The sequence below is a fragment of the Pan paniscus genome, chromosome 1 (genome assembly GCF_029289425.2).
Source record: "Pan paniscus chromosome 1, NHGRI_mPanPan1-v2.0_pri, whole genome shotgun sequence".
NCBI lineage: Eukaryota > Metazoa > Chordata > Mammalia > Primates > Hominidae > Pan > Pan paniscus.
Window position 1 is genome coordinate 75,160,833 of NC_073249.2, and position 26,267 is coordinate 75,187,099.

General features: G+C 37.6%; 1 protein-coding gene across 10 annotated transcripts in view; it reads right to left on the reverse strand.

The window, feature by feature from the left end:
* Window positions 1–26,267, reverse strand: part of RABGAP1L (RAB GTPase activating protein 1 like) — an 830,901-nt gene that overhangs the window by 424,206 nt on the left and 380,428 nt on the right. For 2 of the 10 annotated variants that reach the window (XM_063603805.1, XM_055111262.3), the window contains one exon: window positions 19,170–25,659. The exons of the other annotated variants lie outside the window; for them this stretch is intronic. In XM_063603805.1, coding sequence (XP_063459875.1) covers window positions 25,552–25,659 — 108 coding nt within the window. In that variant the 3' untranslated portion in view covers window positions 19,170–25,551. Of the gene's footprint in view, window positions 1–19,169; window positions 25,660–26,267 lie in introns of those variants that run through there. 10 annotated transcript variants of the gene reach the window in all.

The following is a 26,267-nucleotide window of genomic DNA, read 5'->3' on the forward strand; positions in this document are numbered from 1 at the left end:
GCAAAGAAGTTGAAAACTTTGAAAAAAATTTAGACAAATGTATAACTAGAATAACCAATACAGAGAAGTGCTTAAAGGAGCTGATGGAGCTGAAAACCAAGGCTCGAGAACTACGTGAAGAATGCAGAAGCCTCAGGAGCCGATGCGATCAACTGGAAGAAAGGGTATCAGCAATGGAAGATGAAATGAATGAAATGAAGCGAGAAGGGAAGTTTAGAGAAAAAAGAATAAAAAGAAATTAGCAAAGCCTCCAAGAAATATGGGACTATGTGAAAAGACCAAATCTACGTCTGATTGGTGTACCTGAAAGTGATGCGGAGAATGGAACCAAGTTGGAAAACACTCTGCAGGATATTATCCAGGAGAACTTCCCCAATCTAGCAAGGCAGGCCAACGTTCAGATTCAGGAAATACAGAGAACGCCACAAAGATACTCCTCGAGAAGAGCAACTCCAAGACACATAATTGTCAGATTCACCAAAGTTGAAATGAAGGAAAAAATGTTAAGGGGAGCCAGAGAGAAAGGTCGGGTTACCCTCAAAGGGAAGCCCATCAGACTAACAGCGGATCTCTTGGCAGAAACCCTACAAGCCAGAAGAGAGTGGGGGCCAATATTCAACATTCTTAAAGAAAAGAATTTTCAACCCAGAATTTCATATCCAGCCAAACTAAGCCTCATAAGTGAAGGAGAAATAAAATACTTTACAGACAAGCAAATGCTGACCGATTTTGTCACCACCAGGCCTGCCCTAAAAGAGCTCCTGAAGGAAGCGCTAAACATGGAAAGGAACAACCGGTACCAGCCACTGCAAAATCATGCCAAAATGTAAAGACCATCGAGACTAGGAAGAAACTGCATCAACTAACGAGCAAAATCACCAGCTAATATCATAATGACAGGATCAAATTCACACATAACAATATTAACTTTAAATGTAAATGGACTAAATTCTCCAATTAAAAGACACAGACTGGCAAGTTGGATAAAGAGTCAAGACCCATCAGTGTGCTGTATTCAGGAAACCCATCTCACGTGCAGAGACACACATAGGCTCAAAATAAAAGGATGGAGGAAGATCTACCAAGGAAATGGAAAACAAAAAAAGGCAGGGGTTGCAATCCTAGTCTCTGATAAAACAGACTTTGAACCAACAAAGATCAAAAGAGACAAACAAGGCCATTACGTAATGGTAAAGGGATCAATTCAACAAGAGGAGCTAACTATCCTAAATATATATGCACCCAATACAGGAGCACCCAGATTCATAAAGCAAGTCCTGAGTGACCTACAAAGAGACTTAGAGTCCCACACATTACTAATGGGAGACTTTAACACCCCACTGTCAACATTAGACAGATCAACAAGACAGAAAGTCAACAAGGATACCCAGGAATTGAACTCAGCTCTGCACCAAGCGGACCTAATAGACATCTACAGAACTCTCCACCCCAAATCAACAGAATATACATTTTTTTCAGCACCACACCACACCTATTCCAAAATTGACCACATACTTGGAAGTAAAGCTCTCCTCGGCAAATGTAAAAGAACAGAAATTATAACAAACTATCTCTCAGGCCACAGTGCAATCAAACTAGAACTCAGGATTAAGAATCTCACTCAAAGCCGCTCAACTACATGGAAACTGAACAACCTGCTCCTGAATGACTACTGGGTACATAACGAAATGAAGGCAGCAATAAAGATGTTCTTTGAAACCAACGAGAACAAAGATACAACATACCAGAATCTCTGGGACGCATTCAAAGCAGTGTGTAGAGGGAAATTTATAGCACTAAATGCCCACAAGAGAAAGCAGGAAAGATCCAAAATTGACACCCTAACATCACAATTAAAAGAACTAGAAAAGCAAGAGTAAACACATTCAAAAGCTAGCAGAAGGCAAGAAATAACTAAAATCCGAGCAGAACTGAAGGAAATAGAGACACAAAAAACCCTTCAAAAAATCAATGAATCCAGGAGCTGGTTTTTTGAAAGGATGAACAAAATTGATAGACCGCTAGCAAGACTAATAAAGAAAAAAAGAGAGAAGAATCAAATAGACACAATAAAAAATGATAAAGGGGATATCACCACTGATCCCACAGAAATAAAAACTATCATCAGAGAATACTACAAACACCTCTATGCAAATAAACTAGAAAATCTAGAAGAAATGGATACATTCCTCGACACATACACTCTCCCAAGACTAAACCAGGAAGAAGTTGAATCTCTGAATAGACCAATAACAGGAGCTGAAATTGTGGCAATAATCCATAGTTTACCAACCAAAAAGAGTCCAGGACCAGATGGATTCACAGCCGAATTCTACCAGAGGTACAAGGAGGAACTGGTACCATTCCTTCTGAAACTATTCCAATCAATAGAAAAAGAGGGAATCCTCCCTAACTCATTTTATGAGGCCAGCATCATTCTGATACCAAAGCCGGGCAGAGACACAACCAAAAAAGAGAATTTTAGACCAATATCCTTGATGAACATTGATGCAAAAATCCTCAATAAAATACTGGCAAACCGAATCCAGCAGCACATCAAAAAGCTTATCCACCATGATCAAGTGGGCTTCATCCCTGGGATGCAAGGCTGGTTCAATATACGCAAATCAATAAATGTAATCCAGCATATAAACAGAGCCAAAGACAAAAACCACATGATTATCTCAATAGATGCAGAAAAAGCCTTTGACAAAATTCAACAACCCTTCATGCTAAAAACTCTCAATAAATTAGGTATTGATGGGACGTATTTCAAAATAATAAGAGCTATCTACGACAAACCCACAGCCAATATCATACTGAATGGGCAAAAACTGGAAGCATTCCCTTTGAAAACTGGCACAAGACAGGGATGCCCTCTCTCACCACTCCTATTCAACACAGTGTTGGAAGTTCTGGCCAGGGCAATCAGGCAGGAGAAGGAAATAAAGGGTATTCAATTAGGAAAAGAGGAAGTCAAATTGTCCCTGTTTGCAGACGACATGATTGTTTATCTAGAAAACCCCATCGTCTCAGCCCAAAATCTCCTTAAGCTGATAAGCAACTTCAGCAAAGTCTCAGGATACAAAATCAATGTACAAAAATCACAAGCATTCCTATACACCAACAACAGACAAACAGAGAGCCAAATCATGAGTGAACTCCCATTCACAATTGCTTCAAAGAGAATAAAATACCTAGGAATCCAACTTACAAGGGATGTGAAGGACCTCTTCAAGGAGAAGTACAAACCACTGCTCAAGGAAATAAAAGAGGATACAAACAAATGGAAGAACATTCCATGCTCATGGGTAGGAAGAATCAATATCGTGAAAATGGCCATACTGCCCAAGGTAATTTACAGATTCAATGCCATCCCCATCAAGCTACCAATGACTTTCTTCACAGAATTGGAAAAAACTACTTTAAAGTTCATATGGAACCAAAAAAGAGCCCGCATTGCAAAGTCAATCCTAAGCCAAAAGAACAAAGCTGGAGGCATCACACTACCTGACTTCAAACTATACTACAAGGCTACAGTAACCAAAACAGCATTGTACTGGTACCAAAACAGACATATAGATCAATGGAACAGAACAGAGCCCTCAGAAATAACGCCACTTACCTACAACTATCTGATCTTTGACAAACCTGAGAAAAACAAGCAATGGGGAAAGGATTCCCTATTTAATAAACGGTGCTGGGAAAACTGGCTAGCCATAGGTAGAAAGCTGAAACTGGATCCCTTCCTTACACCTGATACAAAATTCAATTCAAGATGGATTAAAGATTTAAACGTTAGACCTAAAACCATAAAAACCCTAGAAGAAAACCTAGGCATTACCATTCAGGACATAGGCGTGGGCAAGGACTTCATGTCCAAAACATCAAAAGCAATGGCAACAAAAGCCAAAATTGACAAATGGGATCTAATTAAACTAAAGAGCTTCTGCACAGCAAAAGAAACTACCATCAGAGTAAACAGGCAACCTACAAAATGGGAGAAAATTTTCGCAACCTACTCATCTGACAAAGGGCTAATATCCAGAATCTACAATGAACTCAAACAAATTTACAAAAAAAAAACAAACAACCCCATCAAAAAGTGGGCGAAGGACATGAACAGACACTTCTCAAAAGAAGACATTTATGCAGCCAAAAAACACATGAAAAAATGCTCATCATCACTGGCCATCAGAGAAATGCAAATCAAAACCACTATGAGATATCATCTCACACCAGTTAGAATGGCAATCATTAAAAAGTCAGGAAACAACAGGTGCTGGAGAGGATGTGGAGAAATAGGAACACTTTTACACTGTTGGTGGGACTGTAAACTAGTTCAAGCATTGTGGAAGTCAGTGTGGCGATTCCTCAGGGATCTAGAACTAGAAATACCATTTGACCCAGCCATCCCATTACTGGGTATATACCCAAATGACTATAAATCATGCTGCTATAAAGACACATGCACACGTATCTTTATTGCGGCATTATTCACAATAGCAAAGACTTGGAACCAACCCAAATGTCCAACAATGATAGACTGGATTAAGAAAATGTGGCACATATACACCATGGAATACTATGCAGCCATAAAAAATGATGAGTTCATGTCCTTTGTAGGGACATGGATGAAACTGGAAACCATCATTCTCAGTAAACTATCGCAAGAACAAAAAACCAAACACCGCATATTCTCACTCATAGGTGGGAATTGAACAATGAGATCACATGAACACAGGAAGGGGAATATCACACTCTGGGGACTGTGGTGGGGAGGGGGGAGGGGGGAGGGATAGCATTGGGAGATATACCTAATGCTAGATGACGAGTTAGTGGGTGCAGCGCACCAGCATGGCACATGTATACATATGTAACTAACCTGCACAATGTGCACATGTACCCTAAAACTTAAAGTATAATTAAAGAAAAAAAAATGTAAAGGATTCACCAACTGTAAGTATCACTGAGATATCTTTGTATTTTTTGGAATGAATTGTAAAGAAATTTAACCTAATCAGGAATGAGAAATTATTAATACAATGTTATACAATAAATCAACACTTACCTGTCTGAAAACATTTATTGCATTTTGCATTTATTTAAAATGCTGGTGTTTAAGCTATACAAACCAGCACAACTTTGTTTGGTATTTAAAATTTAACTTCAGATGTGCTAGGAAAATTCCAAACTGCGTCAAGTTCAGACAGTGAAAAACCTTATAAATATTATGACAATCAGCTTAATATTAACATACGTAAAGGAATTCAGGGGAGAACATAAGAGAAAGTAGAAGCCAAGATAAGCTACAGACAGGGGTCATAAATGAAGAAGAAAGTAACTAGTCAAACAAAAAACAAGTGGGGCAATTAGCTGGAAACCAAGAAAGCAGAAAATACTGCAATGAAGTTATTGATAATTAAAATCTAAGGAAGCAAAACCCCTCTATTAGGAATAGATGATATAGTATGTCAATGTACAGCCACGTATATTAATTAAGTGGAGTGAAAGTAGGGAGGTATGGGGAAAGCCACGTTTCATTACACAGGTGTCTTAAGAGTAGAAGACATCTGTTAGATTAGAATAAAATTGATTCCAGCCCCAGCTCTTTTATGTTCTCATGCATAAAACACCTAATGACTTTAGAAAACTCACATATCCCACCAAACCCATCCCATCTAATAATCCCTTCTTCCAATCTATTAAACCACGAATCCCCCACTAAATGTGACCTCTATCTTCAAAGCATACTGCCTGCATACTCAATAACAAATGCTCTCTGTCCTTTTAAAAAGAATTATTAAAGTTATGGCAAATATTTGATATTCTAGGAGAAAATGATCACAATACTCAAGAAGATACATAGCATGATATTATAAAATAACTTTTTTCGGGCAGGGGGGAGTTGTATTGTATTTGGGAACTAGAAGACAGTTAATCCTTGGTATGTGTTCAGGGTGGCCCACCTTATTCAGGTATACTACTTTTAAAACAATTTTCCTATCCATAGGATCTAGAGAATTCTAAAAATATTAAATAAGTTTTTTTCTCCTCTAATTTTACATATATTTCACCTCTCTGAAGTTGACATCTCTAAGCCAGGAAAATGCTTTCCAAGGCACTTGGGCTGCCTGAAATCCAACCAGAGTCCCTGAATTACATCTATCTACTCTGCCCAGGGGATCTGAGGTGTTTCAAACAAGTAGGAAAAAGAGTACAAGAAGCAGAATAAGAGTCATTGAAAATATCAGAATCAGACACAGTCAAGTTTAACCCTGGCAGGCTACTTTGCCAGATGTGTGAGCTGAAAAAGTTACTTGTCTTCTCTGTGTTTCACTATACACAATTGTAAAATGGTGATAATAATAGTTGTATCTTATGGGTTGCTGTGAGGATTAAACAAAGCAACACATGCAAAGCACCTGGTAGAGTAGCTGATATCCTAAATGGTAAATATTAACTGCATACAAAGGAGTTCAATAATTAGTTGCAAGCTGATCAATCATAATATATGTGACAGATCTAACAGAACCAGTATGTCTCAGGGAAAAAAAATGGGAATAAAAATTTTATCTTGAGATTTACCAATCTTGTTTGTGGTTTTCCAAAAAGAAAAATAAGGAAACGATAACTGTTAGATATGATATGAGATTAAAAAGATTTATAATCATCTTTGTGTTTGGGAAAAATGATATACCATACATAGAAAATTATACTAAAATGTGCATTTCTAAGAAGCAAGAAGAGGAGACTTGCTGGGGCACACAAACTCTGATGGATACCCCTTATTACTACAAGGCAGAGCTTTGCAGGAGCTGGAGTAACCATCCCAGGGAAGGCATTGAAAGTAATAAATATTTTGAAAAAGGCATAATTTTTTTTAGAGGTCATTTGTTTTCTACTAGTGGCAAGACCTGGGGTAACAACATTTTTTTCTGTGACTTTAAGCTCTGGCTGGAGTTAAATGTGTAGCCTGGGTAGATGCCAATTCAACAGCTTTCCCCCCATTCATTCATTTCTGTACAATTTTGTGGACCAGAACAGAAAAGGTATATTCTGTGCCACTGGAGATGCTAGCATTAGGGAAAGAAACAAATTAAGTGAAATCATTTTCCCCCATTTTACTCTGAAAACAACTATTACACATTCACACCTTTGTACTTCATTGCTATGTAATGAATTAAAGAGGCCAAAAATTGAGTTGATTTTGGAACCCTTCGGTTATCACAGTAATAATTAGTGTTTATTACATGGAAAACATTTTCTACATGCTTTGCATACGCTAATTTATTTAGTCCTTGCAAGTTTTAATATTATCCTCATTTTATGGTTAAGAGAACTGGGGCACACAAAGGATAAGTGACTTGCCTTAGATGACAGAAAAGTAGAGCCAAGATTTGAACCAAAGCAGTCTGGCTCCAAAGTTTCTGCTCTTTTAATTAATGTACTATATTGTATATCCATATGGCAGCCAGCACAAATATATGCAATAACTGTTAATTTCATATCTAATTCACATACTTGTGCAAATTGAAATCTTTTTTCGTCAAAGCTTTCCCATAAAACCAAACATAAATTTTAAGTTTAAGCACTCACTACAGCTCACGACTCAGTGCATAGCAAAGGATGCACTGTCAAACTCTAAAACACCCTAATATGTTGAAAAACTTTTGTGGTAAAGAGCCAGATAGTAAATATTTCAAGCTTGGTGGCCAGTACTTATGTCTACAGGAATTACTCATCTCTGACTCTGTAGCACAAAAGTAGAACTACAGATGATATGTAAATGATAATATCAAACTTCATTTTTATTTCTTTTTTTATTATACTTTAAGTTCTGGAGTACATGTGCAGAACGTGCAGTTTTGTTACATAGGTATACACGTGCCATAGTGGTTTGCTGCACCCAACAACCCACCATCTACATTAGGTATTTTTCCTAATGTTATCCCTCTCCTAGTCCCCCAGCCCCTCACAGATCCAGGTGTATGATGTTCTCCTCCCTGTGTCCCTGTGTTCTCACTGTTCAACTCCCACTTATGAGTGAGAACATGCGGTGTTTGGTTTTCTGTTCTTGTGTTAGTTTGCTGAGAATGATGGTTTCCACCTTCATCCATGTACTTGCAAAGGACATGAACTCATCCTTTTTTATGGCTAAATAGTATTCCATGGTGTATACGTGCCACATTTCTTTATCCAGTCTATCACTGATGGACATTTGGGTTGGTTCCCAGTCTTTGCTATTGCGAATAGTGCCGCAATAAACATACGTGAGCATGTGTCTTTATAGCAGAATGACTGATAATCTTTTGGGTATATACTGAGTAATGGGATTGCTGGGTCAAATGGTATTTCTAGTTCTAGATCCTTGAGGAATCACCGCACTGTCTTCCACAATGGTTGAACTAATTTATACCCCCACCAACAGTGCAAAAGCTTTCCTGTTTCTCTACATCCTCTCCAGCATCTGTTGTTTCCTGACCTTTTAATGATCGCCATTCTAAATGGTGTGAGATTGTTATCTCATTGTGGTTTTGATTTGCATTTCTCTAATGACCAGTGACGATGAGCATTTTTTCCATATGTTTGTTGGCTGCATAAATGTCTTTCTTTTGAGAAGTGTCTGTTCATATGCTTTGCCCACTTTTTGATGGGGTTGTTTGTTTCTTGTAAATCTGTTTAAGTTCTTTGTAGATTCTGGATATTAGCCCTTTGTCAGATGGATAGATTGCAAAAATTTTCTCCAATTCTGTAGATTTCCTGTTCCTTCTGATGATACTGTCTCTTTCTGTGCAGAAGCTCTTTAGTTTAATTAGATCCCATGTGTCAATTTTGGCTTTTGTTGCCATTGCTTTCAGTGTTTTGGACATGAAGTCTTTGCCCATCCCTATGTCCTGAATGTTATTTACTAGGTTTTCTTCTAGGATTTTTATGGTTTTAGGTCTTATGTTTAAGTCTTTAATCCATCATGAGTTAATTTTTGTATAAGGTGTAAGGAAGGGGTTCAGTTTCAGTCTTCTGCTTATGGCTAGCCAGTTTTCCCAACACCATTTATTAAATAGGGAATCTTTCCCCCATTGCTTTTGCCAGGTTTGTCAAAGATCAGATGTTTGTAGATGTGTGGTGTTATTTCTGAGGCCTCTGTTCTGTTCCATTGGTCTATGTATCTGTTTTGGTACCAGTACCATGCTGTTTTCGTTACTGTAGCCTTGTAGTATAGTTTGAAGTAAGGTAGCATGATGCCTCCAGCTTTGTTCTCTTTGCTTAGGATTGTCTTGGCTATGTGGGCTCTTTTTTGGTTCCATATGAAGTTTAAAGTAATTTTTTCCAATTCTGTGAAGAAAGGCAATGGTAGCTTGATGGGGATAACATTGAATCTATAAATAACTTTGGGCAGTATGGCCATTTTTTCACGATACTGATTCTTCCTATCCACGAGCATGGAATGTCTTTCCATTTGTTTGTGTCCTCTCTTATTTCCTTGAGCAGTGGTTTCTAGTTCTCCTTGAAGAGGTCCTTCACATCCCTGTAAGTTGTATTCCTAGGTATTTTATTCTCTTTATAGCAATTGTGAATGGGAGTTCACTCATGATTTGGCTCTCTGTTTTTGGTGCATAGGAATGCTTGTGATTTTTGCACACTGATTTTGTATCCTGAGACTTTGCTGAAGTTGCTTATCAGCTTAAGGAGATTTTGGGCTGAGACAATGGGTTTTTCTAAATATACAATCATGTCATCTGCAAACAGAGACAAACTTTATTACAAAACACAAGGCAGGCCAGATTTGACCTCAGGGCCTTGTTTGTTCACCCTGGCTCTAAATTTTATTTACACACATAAGTAACTCCACTGTGGCAAAATAAGACTAACTGCATTACAAGAAGTATGTTTCCGTAAATAATTTATGTGATTTAAAGCAGTGGTTCTCTGAAATCATGTCCTTTTGAAGCAACATGGATGCAGCTAGAGGCCATTATCCTAAGCAAATTAACACGGGAACAGAAAACCAAATACCACATGTTCTCACTTATAATCAGGAGCTAAACACTGAGTACACATGGGCATAAAGATGGGAACAACAGACACTGAGGACTACTAGAAGGGGGAGGGTGCGAAGGGGAGGATGGCCGAAAAACTACTTATTGGGTACTATGTTCACTACCTGGGTGATGAGACCATTTGTACATTACACCTCAGCATTGCACAATTTACTCATGTAACAATCTGCACATGTATCCCTTGAAGCTAAAATAAAAGCTGAAAAAAGTAAATAAATAAAGTAGTGGTTCTCCATCAGCAGCAATTCTGCCTCCCAGAATCATCACAATTAACACGACTTACAAAGTAGATTCCCCTGCCCCTATTCTCAGCTTACTTATTTACTGTGTCACCCACCAGTCCCAATATTCTTTTCTATTCACAGTTCTTAAATTCTTAACTCATAGGATGGGGCACCCACCAGTTGCATAACTTTGATGTGACTGAAAAAAGAACTGATATATGGGACTACCATGAATACTACACTTGGGTATATTTTGAGGGGGTGAAGGTGGAGACACAGTTTAGTGTAGTCTGCAGGATGAGGAAACGTGGTAGGAAAAAAAGTCTTCTTGACACAGAAACCCAAAAGGGAATTGCAATTGTCAATCCTGAAATACAGCTTTCATAAAAGGAAACTTTTTTTTTTTTTTTTTTTTTTTCCTGAGACAGAGTCTCGCCCTGTTGCCCAGGCTAGAGTGCAGTGGCGTGGTCTCAGCTCACTGCAACCTCTGCCTCCCGGGCTGAAGCAATTGCCTGCCTCAGCCCCCCAAGTAGCTGGGATTACAGGCATGTGCCAACACACCTGGCTAATTTTTTCTATTTTTAGTAGACACAGGGTTTCACCATGTTGGCCAGGCTGGTCTCGAACTCCTGACCTCATGATCTGCCCTCCTAGGCCTCCCAAAGTGCTGAGATTACAGGCGTGAGCCACCACACTCGGCCAAAAGGGAACTTTTTTGGATACATGTGCCTGCTCTATTCTCACAGTGCCAGGGCCACTGGTAGGTGGACTTCTGGCAGAATCAATAACCCATTATTGTTCCCAGGTCATGCTTTTGGCTTTACTAACCCTGTTTCTCATCATGAGGACTTCAATAGAACCAGAACCAAAAGAATTGACCATTTAGGAAAGACGTGAAATGGAATGGCTCAAATGAAATTATTTCTTCCACTCAATTCCCTAGTCTTATCTTCAATCTCACTCAACAGTACAAGAAAATGGACTTCTACCGTCTTGAAATTTAAAATATTTTAAAAAGGTAATATTTCCATTGAAAGAATGTTTTAAGCATATTCTTAATATGTTACCAGTCCAGCACAGTTTGGTGTCCAGAACATAAAAAGGTTATTTTAAGATACTCTCTCCTAAATTATCAAAGATGCGGATAAGTCCCTTCACAATACAGTGATCTGAAGCCCCTATGCACTCTTCTTTTTGATAAAGTAAATGTTCTGTATGTGTATATACATATTTTTATGTGTGTGTCAATGCTTGGTTTTCTACAGTCTGGGCAGACCAAAGTTGAAATTTTTATTACCTTGAATAGATAAAGTTCTAAGACTTATGATAATATGATAATATGAGCAATAGAAAATATAGTACCTATTTCAAAAACATATTAGTAAAATGATACTTTCAGAGTATAAAACATGATAAAACACATGGTATTTACATTTCAGTGAATACTTAAGTAACAAAAGCATAGCTTGGAAAGGATGACTGACTAGATGCCCCTTTTCTGGAAAGGATGCCTAGGTGACCCATTCTTGACATTTTGGCAGAATCATTCATTTTAACTTACTCTGACAATAAAACTATACTGAACAGATTATTTCCAGATAGGTAATTCCTTCTTTCTCTGTCAACAGAGAGCTAACTTGATACCTTCAGGTTTCTTCCATTATTTACTCTGAGAGAAATACATCTACATTTGTCTAGAATGCAAGATTCATAATGACTGAGAAAAAAACTAAAGAAAGTATCTGCCTGAACCATAAGTCTATAGATTTGTCATGTCTTTGTTTTCTTCTGGCCTCATATAATGCCCACGGGAATGAACCTCCCAACACCATGGTACTAGTAACTTTTCATTATCAGGAATGAGATATATAAGGTATTAATTAGCATGTTATGGGTAAGGAGCAGCATTTGTTTAAGAGACACAGTATGGTTAAAAAATATTCAAGAGTATCATCTCCAAATGTAACTTGAAAGCTTTTATTTGGAGTAGAGGTCCAGATACTTCTACCTTTAACCATTAATTGGTCTTCCTTTGTTTAGAAAGATCAGCCAAATCAACTATGAAGGTCAACAGAATGATAGAAGACACAGAAAGAATATTTGTCTCTCTAGGGTAACTCTTGGCAAACTTTGAAAATGAGACAAGATTAAACTGGGTAAAGCAGCAAACTTATTAAGCTATATATATTGATTCAATGGCAATTATAACTTACTCTGGCAGTAAAGCTATAAAACAGCACAAAGAATTTCCTTAGGCTGAGAGAAAACATCATGGCTTTTACAGAAAGCACCAAGTTGGCTGGCATGCAGCCCCAGGCTGGACCTTTTGAATGAAAAAGGTCAATACAACTGAACTGTGGGAAAATTAACACAGATTTTAATTGAGATATATCCGTGCCTCAAAGAGTAATACGGATGAACTGCCCTTGCCTTTATCTGATGACTTAAAATTTTTCTCTCTTCAATTTTCAAGGGAAACTCTTCAGGGAAAGGAGAATGTTTTCCTTATCCCATTCCCCTTCAGGGGATAAGGAAGTGGCTGCAAAAGGCTGCAGTGTAACTCTTTAAATTGGGAATAGTTAAAATACAAGGATTAAGCTGGAGTGCTTTCTTTTTCTTCTGAAGAAGAGTGCTCAGGTGGTAGCACTGGAACTGCGTGCCCTCTGATAACCCTGACCCCAAGCTGATGTGGTCCATGTGCTTTCCATGGCCGCATCATCTTTCTCAATCAAAAAGCAGCAGCCCTCCTGGCAGAGCAATTGTTCTTTTCCAATGTATATCCTGAAGGATGTAAAACTCTAACTCCTAAGAATGAGTCTGTATTCCTATAAGGATTTAGACAGGCAGTTTAGTCTCCAGAGGCTTAGAATTCTTGGGCAACATCTCTAGTTCATTCAAGCTTGGTATAAAGCTAAAGAAACCACTGGGATCCTAGCTTGGGCTGGCTGCCCCCATATCTGGCCATGAGAACAACAGGATGATATAATTCAGGTACAGTCTCTGATATGATCTAAGTGGGAATATTCAATGGGGTGCTAGCACCTGCTCTTACATCAAGGTTATGGTGGAGCCACAGTTCCCCAAAGTAGTAGAAGTAGAATGACGGGGATGGGGTAGGGTCACAGAAGTAAGGAGAAGAATTTCTGGAGGATACTCTGGTGGTATATAGCCTATCACTGGTTCAGGCCAGAAATGCTACCTAAGCAAGAGATACACATGGCCATCAGAATGACAGAAGTGATATTTGTATCCAGCAGATACACACTGGTATCACTCAGCCTCAATCAAGGCATCAGCAAGGCAGTTGATAATGTCCAAATTGAAGATATTAGACCTGCCATAGTCCTGAAGAGTTCATGGGGAATCTCAGGCTTGATCTTGAGTGGAACCTCCAAGCTACACTTAGGAAAATCGTGGGAAATTCACAGCATTATCAAACAAGGGCAATGGTAAAGGTTGCTGCACAAGCCAGTCGGGCTGACCTTTCCAGCCACAGAAATTTGCATGCGAATGCGAGTTAGTCCCTTTGCACTAGTCATAAATGTGCCAGTTCATGTCATTCAAGAGTATATATAGATGAGATAAGATCCTTTGCAGACATATGGCATTAAAGGATGTAACAACCTACAGCTTACTGTTAGCCAGAAAGATTCTGTGACATGCTCAATTTTGGGATGGTTGAAGAATTCAGAGATGTGAATCTCCCTCTACAAAAATGCCACTAACTCATTAGTACAAATCTCCAGATTCCTCCTTCTCACCACCAATAATGTTCCCATAAGTTTGTACTCGGAGAAATGTGCACTTATCAAACTGCATAAAGCCATCACCAAAGTTGAACTTACTTCATCCATCTACAAATATTTCCAAATTTCTTGAGCCCTCACTAAAGAACTTCCTCAAGACCCAGGAAAGAAAAGTAATGTGTAATGTCTATTATTTCAACTGTGTAACCTGATACCAGAGTTACTATTCAGGCTGCATCCTTCTTTTGGCTCTGACTCCTCAAATTTCAAGCTTTTGCCACCAGTACAACCATTTGATAAAAGAAAAGAGTACAGGATGGGGAAGAGGGAAAGAAGACTACCAAAACAGCCTCCTAACTGGCCTCCCACCTTCAGTCATCCTTTTATTTCATCCATCCTGGATAACACCAAATAAGCATTTCTAAAAACTCTGATTTTGTGTTATTATTTTCTACTTTTTCTTCATCAGTATATTCTAATCTTTCTAAAATGAACATATGTAATGAAATAATTTTTCAAAGTCAAAAGAGGCCAGGAGTGGTGGCCCACGCCTGTAATCCCAGCACTTTGTGGAGCCAAAGTGGGCAGATCATGAGGTCAGGAGTTCGAGACCAACCTGGCCAAGATGGTGAAACCCCATTTCTACTAAAAATACAAAAATTAGCCGGGCACAGTGGCGGGCACCTTTAATCCCAGATACTCAGGAGGCTGAGGCAGGAGAATCGCTTGAACCTAGGAGGTGAAGGTTGCAGTGAGCCAAGATCGTGCCACTGCACTCTAGCCTTGGTGACAGAGCAAGATTCCATCTTAAAAAAAAAAAAAAGGCAAAAGAACTCAGCTTTTATATTTCATTCCCACTATATGATCCAAACATAGTCCTACAATATCCAGTCCCTAATACCTTTCTTTTCTAACCATTCATTCATCTACTGTGATGAACTTTGCACTCCAAACAAACTGACATAGTCACTTCTCCTGAAAAAGAATAGGAGACATATTCTTTCCCATTCCTATAATTTCACTCTCGGTTCTCTACCATAATGTAGTCCCTAAATCCTTCCTTTATCAAAATCATCTTTACACAGAGATTCCATCACCTTTGAGACTATCAATATCCACTGCAAACCAAAAGTGATCTTTTTTCTCTTCAAAACTCTTCCCCAAATTGAGAGTCAACACTGATAACTTCCTTCCATGAATTATTAGTTGTCTTTCTATGTATATCTATATCTTCACTATTCACAGTAAACATTAAAGAAAGGGAACATACTTTTTTTTGGTGGGGGGGGACATACATTTTTCTTGTTACATAATAAATGCTCAACAAATGTTTGTTGAATGAATCCTGAGACATACTTACAACACTACATATAATTAGACCAGGTGATCAATAAATTTTTGATGCTTACGTGATTAAGGGAAATAAATGATTGCAAGGGCTTTTGCCATAAAGCTAATGATGGGTATTCTGTCTATATTAAAAACACATTAGAGAATGTTTTAAAGCTTAAAGAATGTTGTTATTACTCAAGAGTAGGTTAAGCAGTGATGAGTAACAGCTGAAATTGAGTATGAACGATAATTTGCACCTTGGCATACATGTAATCCTTTTTAAATGGCCCTAAATTTATAGTCTATTCCATTTATTTAATTTGTGTTATTACTTTTCAATATACTTCTCTAAAAATAAGAATTCTCATTTATACAGAAAATATAAAATTGTGAAAGTATGCTTGCTGTTTTCTTTATTTGCATTAACCATAACTAAGGGAACTCTATCAGGACACACTGCAATGTCATAGATGAGCCATCCTTTTGCTTATTCTAACTGTTGGAAACCTAATTAAAGAGCAATTCCTTACATGTTGGCCTTGGAAACTCCAAGTGTAAGCTTAATTACAACAATGCAAAAAAGATTAGGAAATTATCATTGTTTATTATTACCTCAAGTGTTATTAAGTATCAAAAAGTAAACATGCTTTCTGCTTATGTCACCAACTAAATTTAAAGATGACTTTCATTTTCTTCCTTTAAAACAAGTATGATCTGTGATATGTGATAAGACTCACCCCCCACAAACACTTTATTTTCACAGAAAATTAACTCCTTAATTTAGACAGAAAATGTTAATTTTAAACTTCTAGGAATGTGCTTTGCCTAAAATTGAGATATTATTTTAAAATATGTCTTTTCAAAGAAGGTGATACAACATGTAATTATAGTGTATAAATAAAAAACAAACACTTCATCCTATAAAACATATTATGGCATATTTTACTTTGAAATAAAAGTACTGATATTTTAAAATATACCAATACAAAATTTCAAGGAACTCATTTACAAATGCCAAGGGGACACAGACACACTAAGATTATTTTAACTCACACTGATTTCAGTTCTACAGCCACCAGGTTATCAAGAGGAAAATTTAACCTAATTATGAACACATTGCCAGAAACACTTCTAGACACTTCCTTTAAAAGGGAGGTAAACTTCGGATTAAATAGGTTCAACACTCTAAAAAATAGAAAATCAAAGAAAAGGGAAATAGCCTTTCTCAAAATAGGCAAATGATAGAAGGCCCAAGTTTTTAAATTGCACCAAGAATTTGGTCCAATTTGCAAAAGTACTTATATTTCAAAAACACTGATGACAAATGAAACTGTAAAAACCTACTGAATTTGCCTTAAATCAATTCATTTTCAGACCATAGGAGGAGTAACTAAAACAGCACGGAATTGAGGTTGCCATTAAAGTTGCAATCTTTATTAATCTTGAAGAGGAGGAATATTGATTGTAATTCCTTCTAATTCTATGCTTCTTTATTTTTTTGAGACAAGGTCTCACTCTGTCACCCTGGCTGCAGTGCAAGTGGCATGATCTCAGCTCACTGCAGATTCGACCTCCCCGGCCCAAATTCTATCACCTCAGCCCTGCCAAGTAGCTGGGACTACAGGTGTGTGCCACCACGTCCAGCTAATTTTTGTAGAGATGGAATTTCGCCATATTGCCCAGGCTGGTTTCAAACTCCTGGGCTCAAGAAATCTGCCTGCCTCTGCCTTCCTAAGTGTTGGGATTACAGGCATCAGCCACTGCACCTGACCCTAATTCTATGATTCTTGTTGAGGATTTCTGCATTATGATTCTTACTGAAAATGTTTACATGTACATTTGTGAGAAATAATGGTCTATAGTTTTATTTTTCTGTACGATCTGTCTGTTTTAGAGTAATAACATTAGCTTCATAAAATCAGTCAGGAAGTGTTCCCTCCTCTTCTCTTTTCTAGAAGAGATTTTGTGAACTTGAAGTTAATTTCTCCTAAAATGTGCGGTAAAATTCACTAGTGAAATATCTTGGCTGGGATAACTGGCTAGCCATATGCACAAGATTGATACTGGATGCCTTCCTTATACTACATACAAAAATCAACTCAAGATGGATTAAAGACTTAAACGCAAAACGTAAAACTGCAAAAACCCTGGAAGATAACCTAGGCAATACCATTTGCAGTGTAGGCACAGGTAAATATTTCATGACAAAGATGCCAAAAACAATTGCAAGAAAAGCAAAAATCAACAAATGGGATCTAATTAAACTAAAGAGCTTCTGCCTGGCAAAACAAACTATCAGCAGATTAAATAGACAACCTATAGAATGGGAGAAAATTTGTGCAAACTATGCATCTGACAAACGTCTAATATCCAGCATCTATAAAGAACTTAAACAAATTTATAAGAAAAAAACAACCTCATTAAAAAGTGGGCAAAGAACATGAACAGTTACTTCCCAGAAGAAGACATATATGTGGCCAAAAATAATATGGAAAAAAGCTAAACATCACTGATCATTACATTAGAGATATGCAAATTGAAACCACAATGAGATACCATCTCACACCAGTCAGAATGGCTGTTATTAAAAAGTCAAAAAATAACAGATGCTGGTGAGGTTATGGAGACAAAGGAACGCTTATACACTGTTGATGGGAGTGTAAATTAGTTCCACCATTGTAGAAGATAGTGTGGTGAATCTTCAAAGACCTAAAGACAGAAATACCATTTGACTCAGCAAACCCATTACTGAGTATATACCTGGAGGAATATAAATCATACTGTTATAAAGACACATGCACGCATATGTTCACTGCAGCACTATTCACAAAAGCAAACACATGGAACAAACGTAAATGCCCATCAGTGATAGACTGGATAAAGAGTATTCGTATTTCATGGTGTATAGGATCTCATTCTTTTTTATCTCATTCTTTCCATGGTGTACATATACACCATGGAATACTATACAGTCATAAAAAAGAATGAGATTATGTCCTTTGCAGGGACATGGATGGAGCAGGAGGCCATTATCCTTAGTAAACTAACACAAGAACAGAAAACCAAATACCACATGTTCTCACTTATAAGTGGGAGCTAAATGATGAGAACACAAGGACACATAGAGGGAAACAACATACTGGGGCCTTTTGGAGGGTGGAGGCGGAGGGTGGAAGGAGGGAGATAATCAAGAAAGACAACTAACGAATACTAGGCTTAATACCTGGGTGATGAAATAATCTATACAAAAACCCCCACCACACAAGTTTACCTACGTAACAAACTTGCACTTGTACCCTTGAACTTAAATTAAAAAATCATTTATCACATAAAATATAAATCCAGATGAAGATCATGTGCCATGCCAAAATGGAAAGGATAAAATGAATGTTATTAAACATGTATTAATATCTTTTTTAAAAAAGAAGAAATATCTTGACACGGTGATTTCTTTTTCAGGAGCTTTTAAATTACTTAATTTCTTCAATGGTTAAATAGCTATTCAGATTGTCTATTTCACCTTGGTTGAATTTTGGTAGTCTGTGGTTTTCAAAGAATTGATTCATTTCTTCTAAATTATGGGTATCAAGTTGTTTATAGTGTTTTCTTGTTAACTTTTTAATGGCTGCAGGATCTGTACTGATATCCACTATTCCATTTCTGATATTGGTGATTCAGGCCTTCCCTTCTTAGATTTTTCAGTCTTGTCAAAGGTTTACCAATTTTATTAATTTTTTTTCCAAAAATAGCTTTTGTTTCATGGTTTTTCTCTCTTGTTTTTGTATTTTCAATTTCTTCGATTTCTGTTTTTGTCTTCATTATTTATTTATTTATGCTTACTTCGGGTTTATTTTCTCTTCTTTTTCTAGTCTCTTACATAGAAACTTAGTAGTTCCTTGAGAAAGAAACTTACACTATTGATCTGAGAACCTTCCTCATTTCAAAAGTGAGCACTTACTGCTGTACACTTCCCTGTCAGCACACATGTGGGAGGTTTAACTACCTCCCACATATTTTGATATATATTATTTTCATTCAGTTGTATGTATTTTTAAATTTCCTTTGAGACTTCCTCTTTGACCCATGGATCATTTTTCCCCTGTTGTCTGTTACTGATTTCTACTTTGAATCTACTGTGGTCAGACAACATACTCTATATGATTTCAATTCTTTTAAATATGTTGAGGCTTGTTTAATGGCCCAGGATGGGATCTACCTTGGTGATGTTCCACTCATATTCTACTCTTGTTGGGTAGAGTGGTTTTTGTTTTGTTTCTTTTGTTTTTTTGAGATGGAGTCTTGCTCTGTCGCCCAGGCTGGAGTGCAGTGGTGCGATCTCGGTTCACTGCAACCTCAGCCTCCCAGGTTCAAGCAATTCTCCTCCCTCAGCCTCCTGAGTAGCTGCGACTACATGCGTGTGCCACCATGCCAGGCTAATTTTTTGTGTGTGTATATATATATGTGTGTGTATATATGCATATGTGTGTGTGTGTGTATATATATATGTATATATATGTGTATATATGTATATATGTGTGTGTATATATATATGTGTGTATATATATGTGTATATATATATGTGTGTGTATATATATATATATTTAGCAGAGACGGGATTTCACCGTGTTAGCCAGGATGATTTCAATCTCCAGACCTCGTGATCCACCTGCCTTGGCCTCCCAAAGTGCTGGGATTACAGGTGTGAGCCACCGCGCCCAGCTTGGTAGCGGGTTTTATAAATGCCAGTTAGATTCTGTAGGTTGGTTGTGTTACTCAGATCTTTTATATCCTTGCTGACTTTCTATCTAAAAGTTCTATCAGATGCTAACTAGGAATCTTGGGTCCATTTAGATCCTGGCCTCTAAAGCAGCCACATCAGACATACTTTGTTCTTTTGTCCATTGAATTTTTAATGACAAATAATGAGTCAGTATGCAGAACATACAAGAGTAGTCGCTGGCTGAATTTCAGAAGCCTAGGACTATCGTTGATTTGCTAATTTGCAGAAGATAGTTACTGGAGTAAGGGTGTTGTTGACTCGATGATTTTCAGAAGCATGGCCACTGGAGTGAGGCTGTCACTGATTGGCTGATTTTCACGTCATGTGTACTGATCAAAAGTGATTTCTAATTACTGGTGATTACTTATTCATGACTTGGGACTTTGTTCAAAGAATAGTCCTTTCCTTTCTTGAATGTAAAAATTAACTACTTTTAATTACCAATCCTCCTTTTGGTTTTCCTCAGAAAAATCTGCTAGAGACAACATAATGGATTATCTAGATATATATTTGTGGAGGTATAATTCTCAACTAGTGTTACCATTTTAAGTGACTGAGGTACCAATTACTGTAGTAGAAAAGTAATTCTAAATGTGAAATTTTAATAATTTATTTTAAAATGTTATTATTATTGTTAGAGATGGGGTTTCACTATGATGCCCAAGCTGAAGTGTAGTAGCTATTTACAGTATGATCACAGTGCACTGCAGCCTTCAACTCATGGGCTCAAGCAATGCTCCCACCTCAGCCTCCCAAGTAGCTGGATCTACAGGGAATGCCACTGCACCTGGCTTACTCTCAGCTATCATAAGATTATTTCCAAAACCTTGGGTGAGGCTGAAGGAAGGGATTATAAACTGCCTTGTCTTCTGCAGCTTGTCTTCTAGCTAGTTTTAATCTCAAGGGTTTCAGACTGGTATAGTGCTCAACCCCTATTTAATGGTAATGTTAATTCTTCTATACTATTTGTAGGAAAAAAATTAAGCCTCTGAAATTATTCTTGGTTTAGGGAATTCAGCAACAAGTTGGCTTGGCTTTTCAATAGTTTTACTTCTTCAGCTTGTTCCATTTCTTGAGATCTCAAGAGCTATACTAAAAGTCTCAGATTTTTACTTCATCTCTACATACTTCTAAAATTTAGCCTGGAATGGTGGCCAACTTTGTAGAGACTTGCAGTGGCTTTTCTCTTTACAAGAATGCTATGTTACAATATCTAAATAGGATTGCATTCCAATGTTTAAAATCCAGTCTCCTCCTTTAATTCTTTCTTATGTTATCTTTCAAGTACCTACAGCCACCACTTTCCCATCCTCTGAAAGAAAATTTTGTTGAGTTTACTTTCTATAATTTACAGTAAGAAAAAATTGAAATAGTCAAAACAATACTCTACCCTGGAGAAATAACCCTGCTTCTTCTATCTCCTTTTGAGATCTACTAGTATACTGAAAAAATGTAATCTGTTTAAGAAGTATAGGGTACAGGATACCAATAAGAGTCAGCAGAAATGGCTAACATAGTAGCCTTTGGCTTTCCTGTCATTTTTGAGTAGGATATAACCTATCAGATGAATCTGAGGAAATTAAACTAGTTTTCAGTATCCACTTTGCACTCACACAGGACCCAAGTTCATGGTTTTAGATACACTGAAAATAACATATGCTGTATCCTATCTACCTATACAATTTCAAGTATCAGCCACTAAATTTTTAAATCTTCATGGGATAAGCACAATAGTAAAACATTTTCATAATTGAAAAATCATTAAAAACTTTAGATCACTATAGTAGTTTTAAATTATTTTCTAAGCCCTTTTTGGTACTTCTAACTAAGCTTGTAAATATGCTACCTAGAGATTCAGGTATACTTTTAGTGTTACTTAAACCTATGCAGCTAAAATAAACATCAAATAATTACTGAATGTTAAACTTAAAAATCAGGAAAGTGGTAAGGATATAGAATCTGAAGTTTCAGTGGCAGTTAAACTTTCCAACCAAAATGAATAATTAAGCAAAATGAGGGGAACCTAGCCAAATACTGAAATATTGGAAGATGGGTGGTATGCAGAAGCCCTCTGCAAATTTCTGTGGGTATGAAAAAAGTACATCTCACAAAAAGATGAAAAATAGTGATTTTACTGTTTTGAAAAACTTACAGAATAATTTCATTTGTACACTGCCATGAGAAAATCAGGTTATAAAATTTATCTCCAATCTTAGGCATATAATATGATATATCCATATATAAGCAAAAGCAAGTTCAGAGTTTCTTCATTATTTCCACTTATAGCTTTAAATATATGGTAGACAGGACTTTTAAAGTAAGGGTAATAGAGCACTTTAAAAACAAAAACTATCATTTTACAAATGGATAAATTAAGAGGGTAAACAACTTAACTAATGTTATATAGCAAAGAGTTTAAAAACAGAATCTTAGATTACTTGGCTTCAATTCTGTAGATTATGCTTTCTCTTAATTACCTTCACCCTGAGAGATTATGCACACAGGTTGTAAAATGAACATATGTAACATCAACCTGGGAAATGATCCATAAAGTTGCTTCTAAACTGCAACCTCCCATGCAAAGAAAGCACTCATGCTAAGCTGCCAAGAGCACTGACGCATTTAACAGGCATTAAGCCTCTTAATAAGTTGGTGTTTTAGGACATATTTGTACAATTCAGGCTCAGGAAAGGAACTAAAACAAAAAGTATAAGTAATCAGAACATCAAGTCTAATGTCAAATTGCAGCTGGTTACAGGGTGTCATGGAGACCTTCATAGACCCTTCATATTTAACTAGGTGAATAGTCTGTCTCGGTGTAAGACTAAATTTCATCTGTTGCTAAAAGACAAAATAAATATGATTATTTTCAAATACTATGTAATAGGTAATAAACTGATGCATCTAAGGTCAATTTAAATACAAATACAATGACTCCATATCCAAACTTCGCAGATAAATTCCCCATGTCTAAAAGAACACAGAATTACTTTCAATTTACACACATTTAAAGAAAGTTAAGCTCTATGGTATAAGATATATTTCTTTTCTTCTTTTCTTTTAGACAGTGTTTCACTCTGTTGCCTAGGATGAAGTACAGTAGCACAATCACAGCTCACTGCTTCCTCAACTTCCTGTGCTCAAGCGATTTTCCCACCTCAGCCACCTAAGTACCTGGGCATACAGGCACACACTATCACATCCAGCTAATTTTTTATTTTTTTGCAGAGATGAGGTCTCGCTACATTGCCTAGGCTGGTCTCAAACTCGTAGGCTCAAGTGATCCTCCTGCCTCGGCCTTCCAAAGTACCAGGATTACAGGTGTGAGTCACCTCACCCAGGCTTACTTGCTCTTTTCATCAGCTCTCTACCACCTTAAAAATAATCAACGCTCACATTCACTGAGAACTGGTCTGCTAAATGCCAGGTGGTAGCAGGAAAAGGCTACTGTAATTATACCCCTAACTTTTTACACACAAAGAAACATCACAGCTAGCAAAATCAAGAATGAAGATTTGAATACAGGTCTGTTTAATTTTAAATCTCTATGTCAAAACTCAGTTTTAAAAAGGAAATTTAATAAAATCCCTATTGGCCTTGTGTTAATTTAACTGCTTTATCTTAATGCAAAGGATGCAATTTACTAAAAACAAATAGCTAAACAAATCATCTTTTCCTCAATTTTTGTAAAGCAATTCTAATGGTTCTAATTCCCTTACCTAGCAAGGACTGAAAGAGGCATGTTTAAAAGCACCTTCTATGGAAAAGGATTCAGAGAAAAGTTCCTATTCCCCCTTATCACAAATGGCACATTAGAGGAAAGCAAAGAGCTGATAAATGTACAGAACTGGGTGTTATCTAAATTATATGAACAACAAATATCTAAACTTTGTTTATACTAAAACTTTGGCTTAATACAGCCATTCTCTAGAGCAGTGGTTTAATAGTCTATTTTTTAAAAATAAAACTGAGTCACTATCTCAATATATTTATACCTAATAGGCTACCTACATACACTACTATCAACCTGTACTTTAAAATTTTTTAGATAAAATATATGTAAGTAGGTGGTCTAATATGTTCTCTCACCCACTTGGTTATAGTATACTCTTCACTTTGGACATCATTGATCTAAAGATGTGAAATTTTTCCAGTTTCTACTTTTTCTAGTATTGCTTCCAGACCCAACTTTAGAGCAGCTTAAAGGACTTTTTTTCCTAATACTCGGAAGAGCTACCAGAATATCAAATTCAAGAGTCTAAAGGAGTTTACAGGCTAGATCTAAAAAAGCCTTATTTTCTTTAAATTTCCACTTACATTTATCTTCTTAAGATTCTTTTTTTCTTTATGACAGAACCTTTCTACTTAAAACTTTCTACTTTAATGCTAAAATAGATGCCATATAGATTGCAAGCAACATGTGTGAAAAAGAGAAATAACAGAACATTGCAAGTATAACCAAAGCTAATATTTATTAAATAATACCATGCACAAAGCAATACATTAAGCATTCAAAATGTACTATGTCATTCAGTTCTCAAAAAATCCAACAGAAGCTTGGAAGCAATTAGGTAACTTCTACAAAATTACATAGGCAGCAACAGGAAGAGTGAGTATTACAACTCAGGTTTGAACCGAGGTTCCAAGATGGCCAAAAAGGAACAGCTCCAGTCTACAGCTCCCAGCGTGAGCGATGCAGAAGACAGGTGATTTCTGCATTTCCAACAGAGGTACCGGGTTCATCTCACTGGGGCTTGTCACACAGTGGGTGCAGCCCAAGGAGCAGCGTGGGGCATCGCCTCACCTGGGAAGTGCAAGGGGTTGGGGAATTCCCTTTCCTAGCCAAGGGAAGCCATGACAGATAGTACCTGGAAAATCAGGACCCTCCCACCCTAATACTGCGCTTTTCCAATGGTCTTAGCAAACGGAACACCAGGAGATTATATCCCGCACCTGGCTCAGAGGGTCCCACACCCACGGAGCCTCACTCACTGCTAACACAGCAGTCTGAGATCAAGCCGCAAGGTGTCAGCAAGGCTGAGGGAGGGGCATCCGCCATTGCTGAAGCTTGAGTAGGTAAACAAAGCAGCCGGGAAGATTGAACTGGGTGGAGCTCACCAAAGCTCAAGGAGGCCTGCCTGCCTCTCTAGACTCCAGTACTGGGGGCAGGGCATAGTTGAACAAACGGCAGCAGAAACTTCTGCAGACTTAAATGTCCCTGTCTGACAGCTTTGAAGAGAGTAGTGGTTCTCCCAGCATGTAGTTTGGGACCTAAGAATGGACAGACTGCCTCCTCAAGTGGGTCCCTGACACCTGAGTAGTCTAACTGGGAGACACCTCCCAGTAGGGGCCAACCGACACCTCATACAGCCAGGTGCCCTTCTGAGATGAAGCTTCCAGAGGAAGGATCAGGCAGCAACATTTGCCATTCTGCAATATTTGCTGTTCTGCAGCTTCCACTGGTGATACCCAGGCAAACAGGGTCTGGAGTGGACCTCCAGCAAACTCCAACAGACCTGCAACAGAGGGTCGTGACTGTTAGAAGGAAAACTAACAAACAGAAAGGACATCCACACCAAAACCCCATCTGTAAGTCACCATCATCAAAGACCAAAGGTAGATAAAACCACAAAGATGGGGAGAAACCAGAGCAGAAAAGCTAAAAATTCTAAAAATCAGAGGGCCTCTTCTCCTCCAAAGTATTGCAGCTCCTCGCCAGCAACAGAACAAAGCTGGATAGAGAATGACTTTGACAAGTTGAGAGAAGAAGACTTCAGATGATCAGTAATAACGAACTTATCCGAGCTAAAGGAGGATGTTTGAACCCATTGCAAAGAAGCTAAAAACCATGAAGAAAGATTAGACGAATGGCTAACTAGAATAAACAGCATAGACAAGACCTTAAATGACCTGATGGAGCTGAAAACCATGGCAAGAGAACTACACGATGCATGCACAAGCTTCAGCAGCTGATTAAATCAAGTGGAAGAAAGGGTATCAGTGATTGAAGATCAAATGAATGAAATGAAGCAAGAAGAGAAGTTTAGAGAAAAAAAGAGTAAAAAGAAACGAACAAAGCCTCCAAGAAATATGGGACTATGTGAAAAAAACAAATCTACACCTG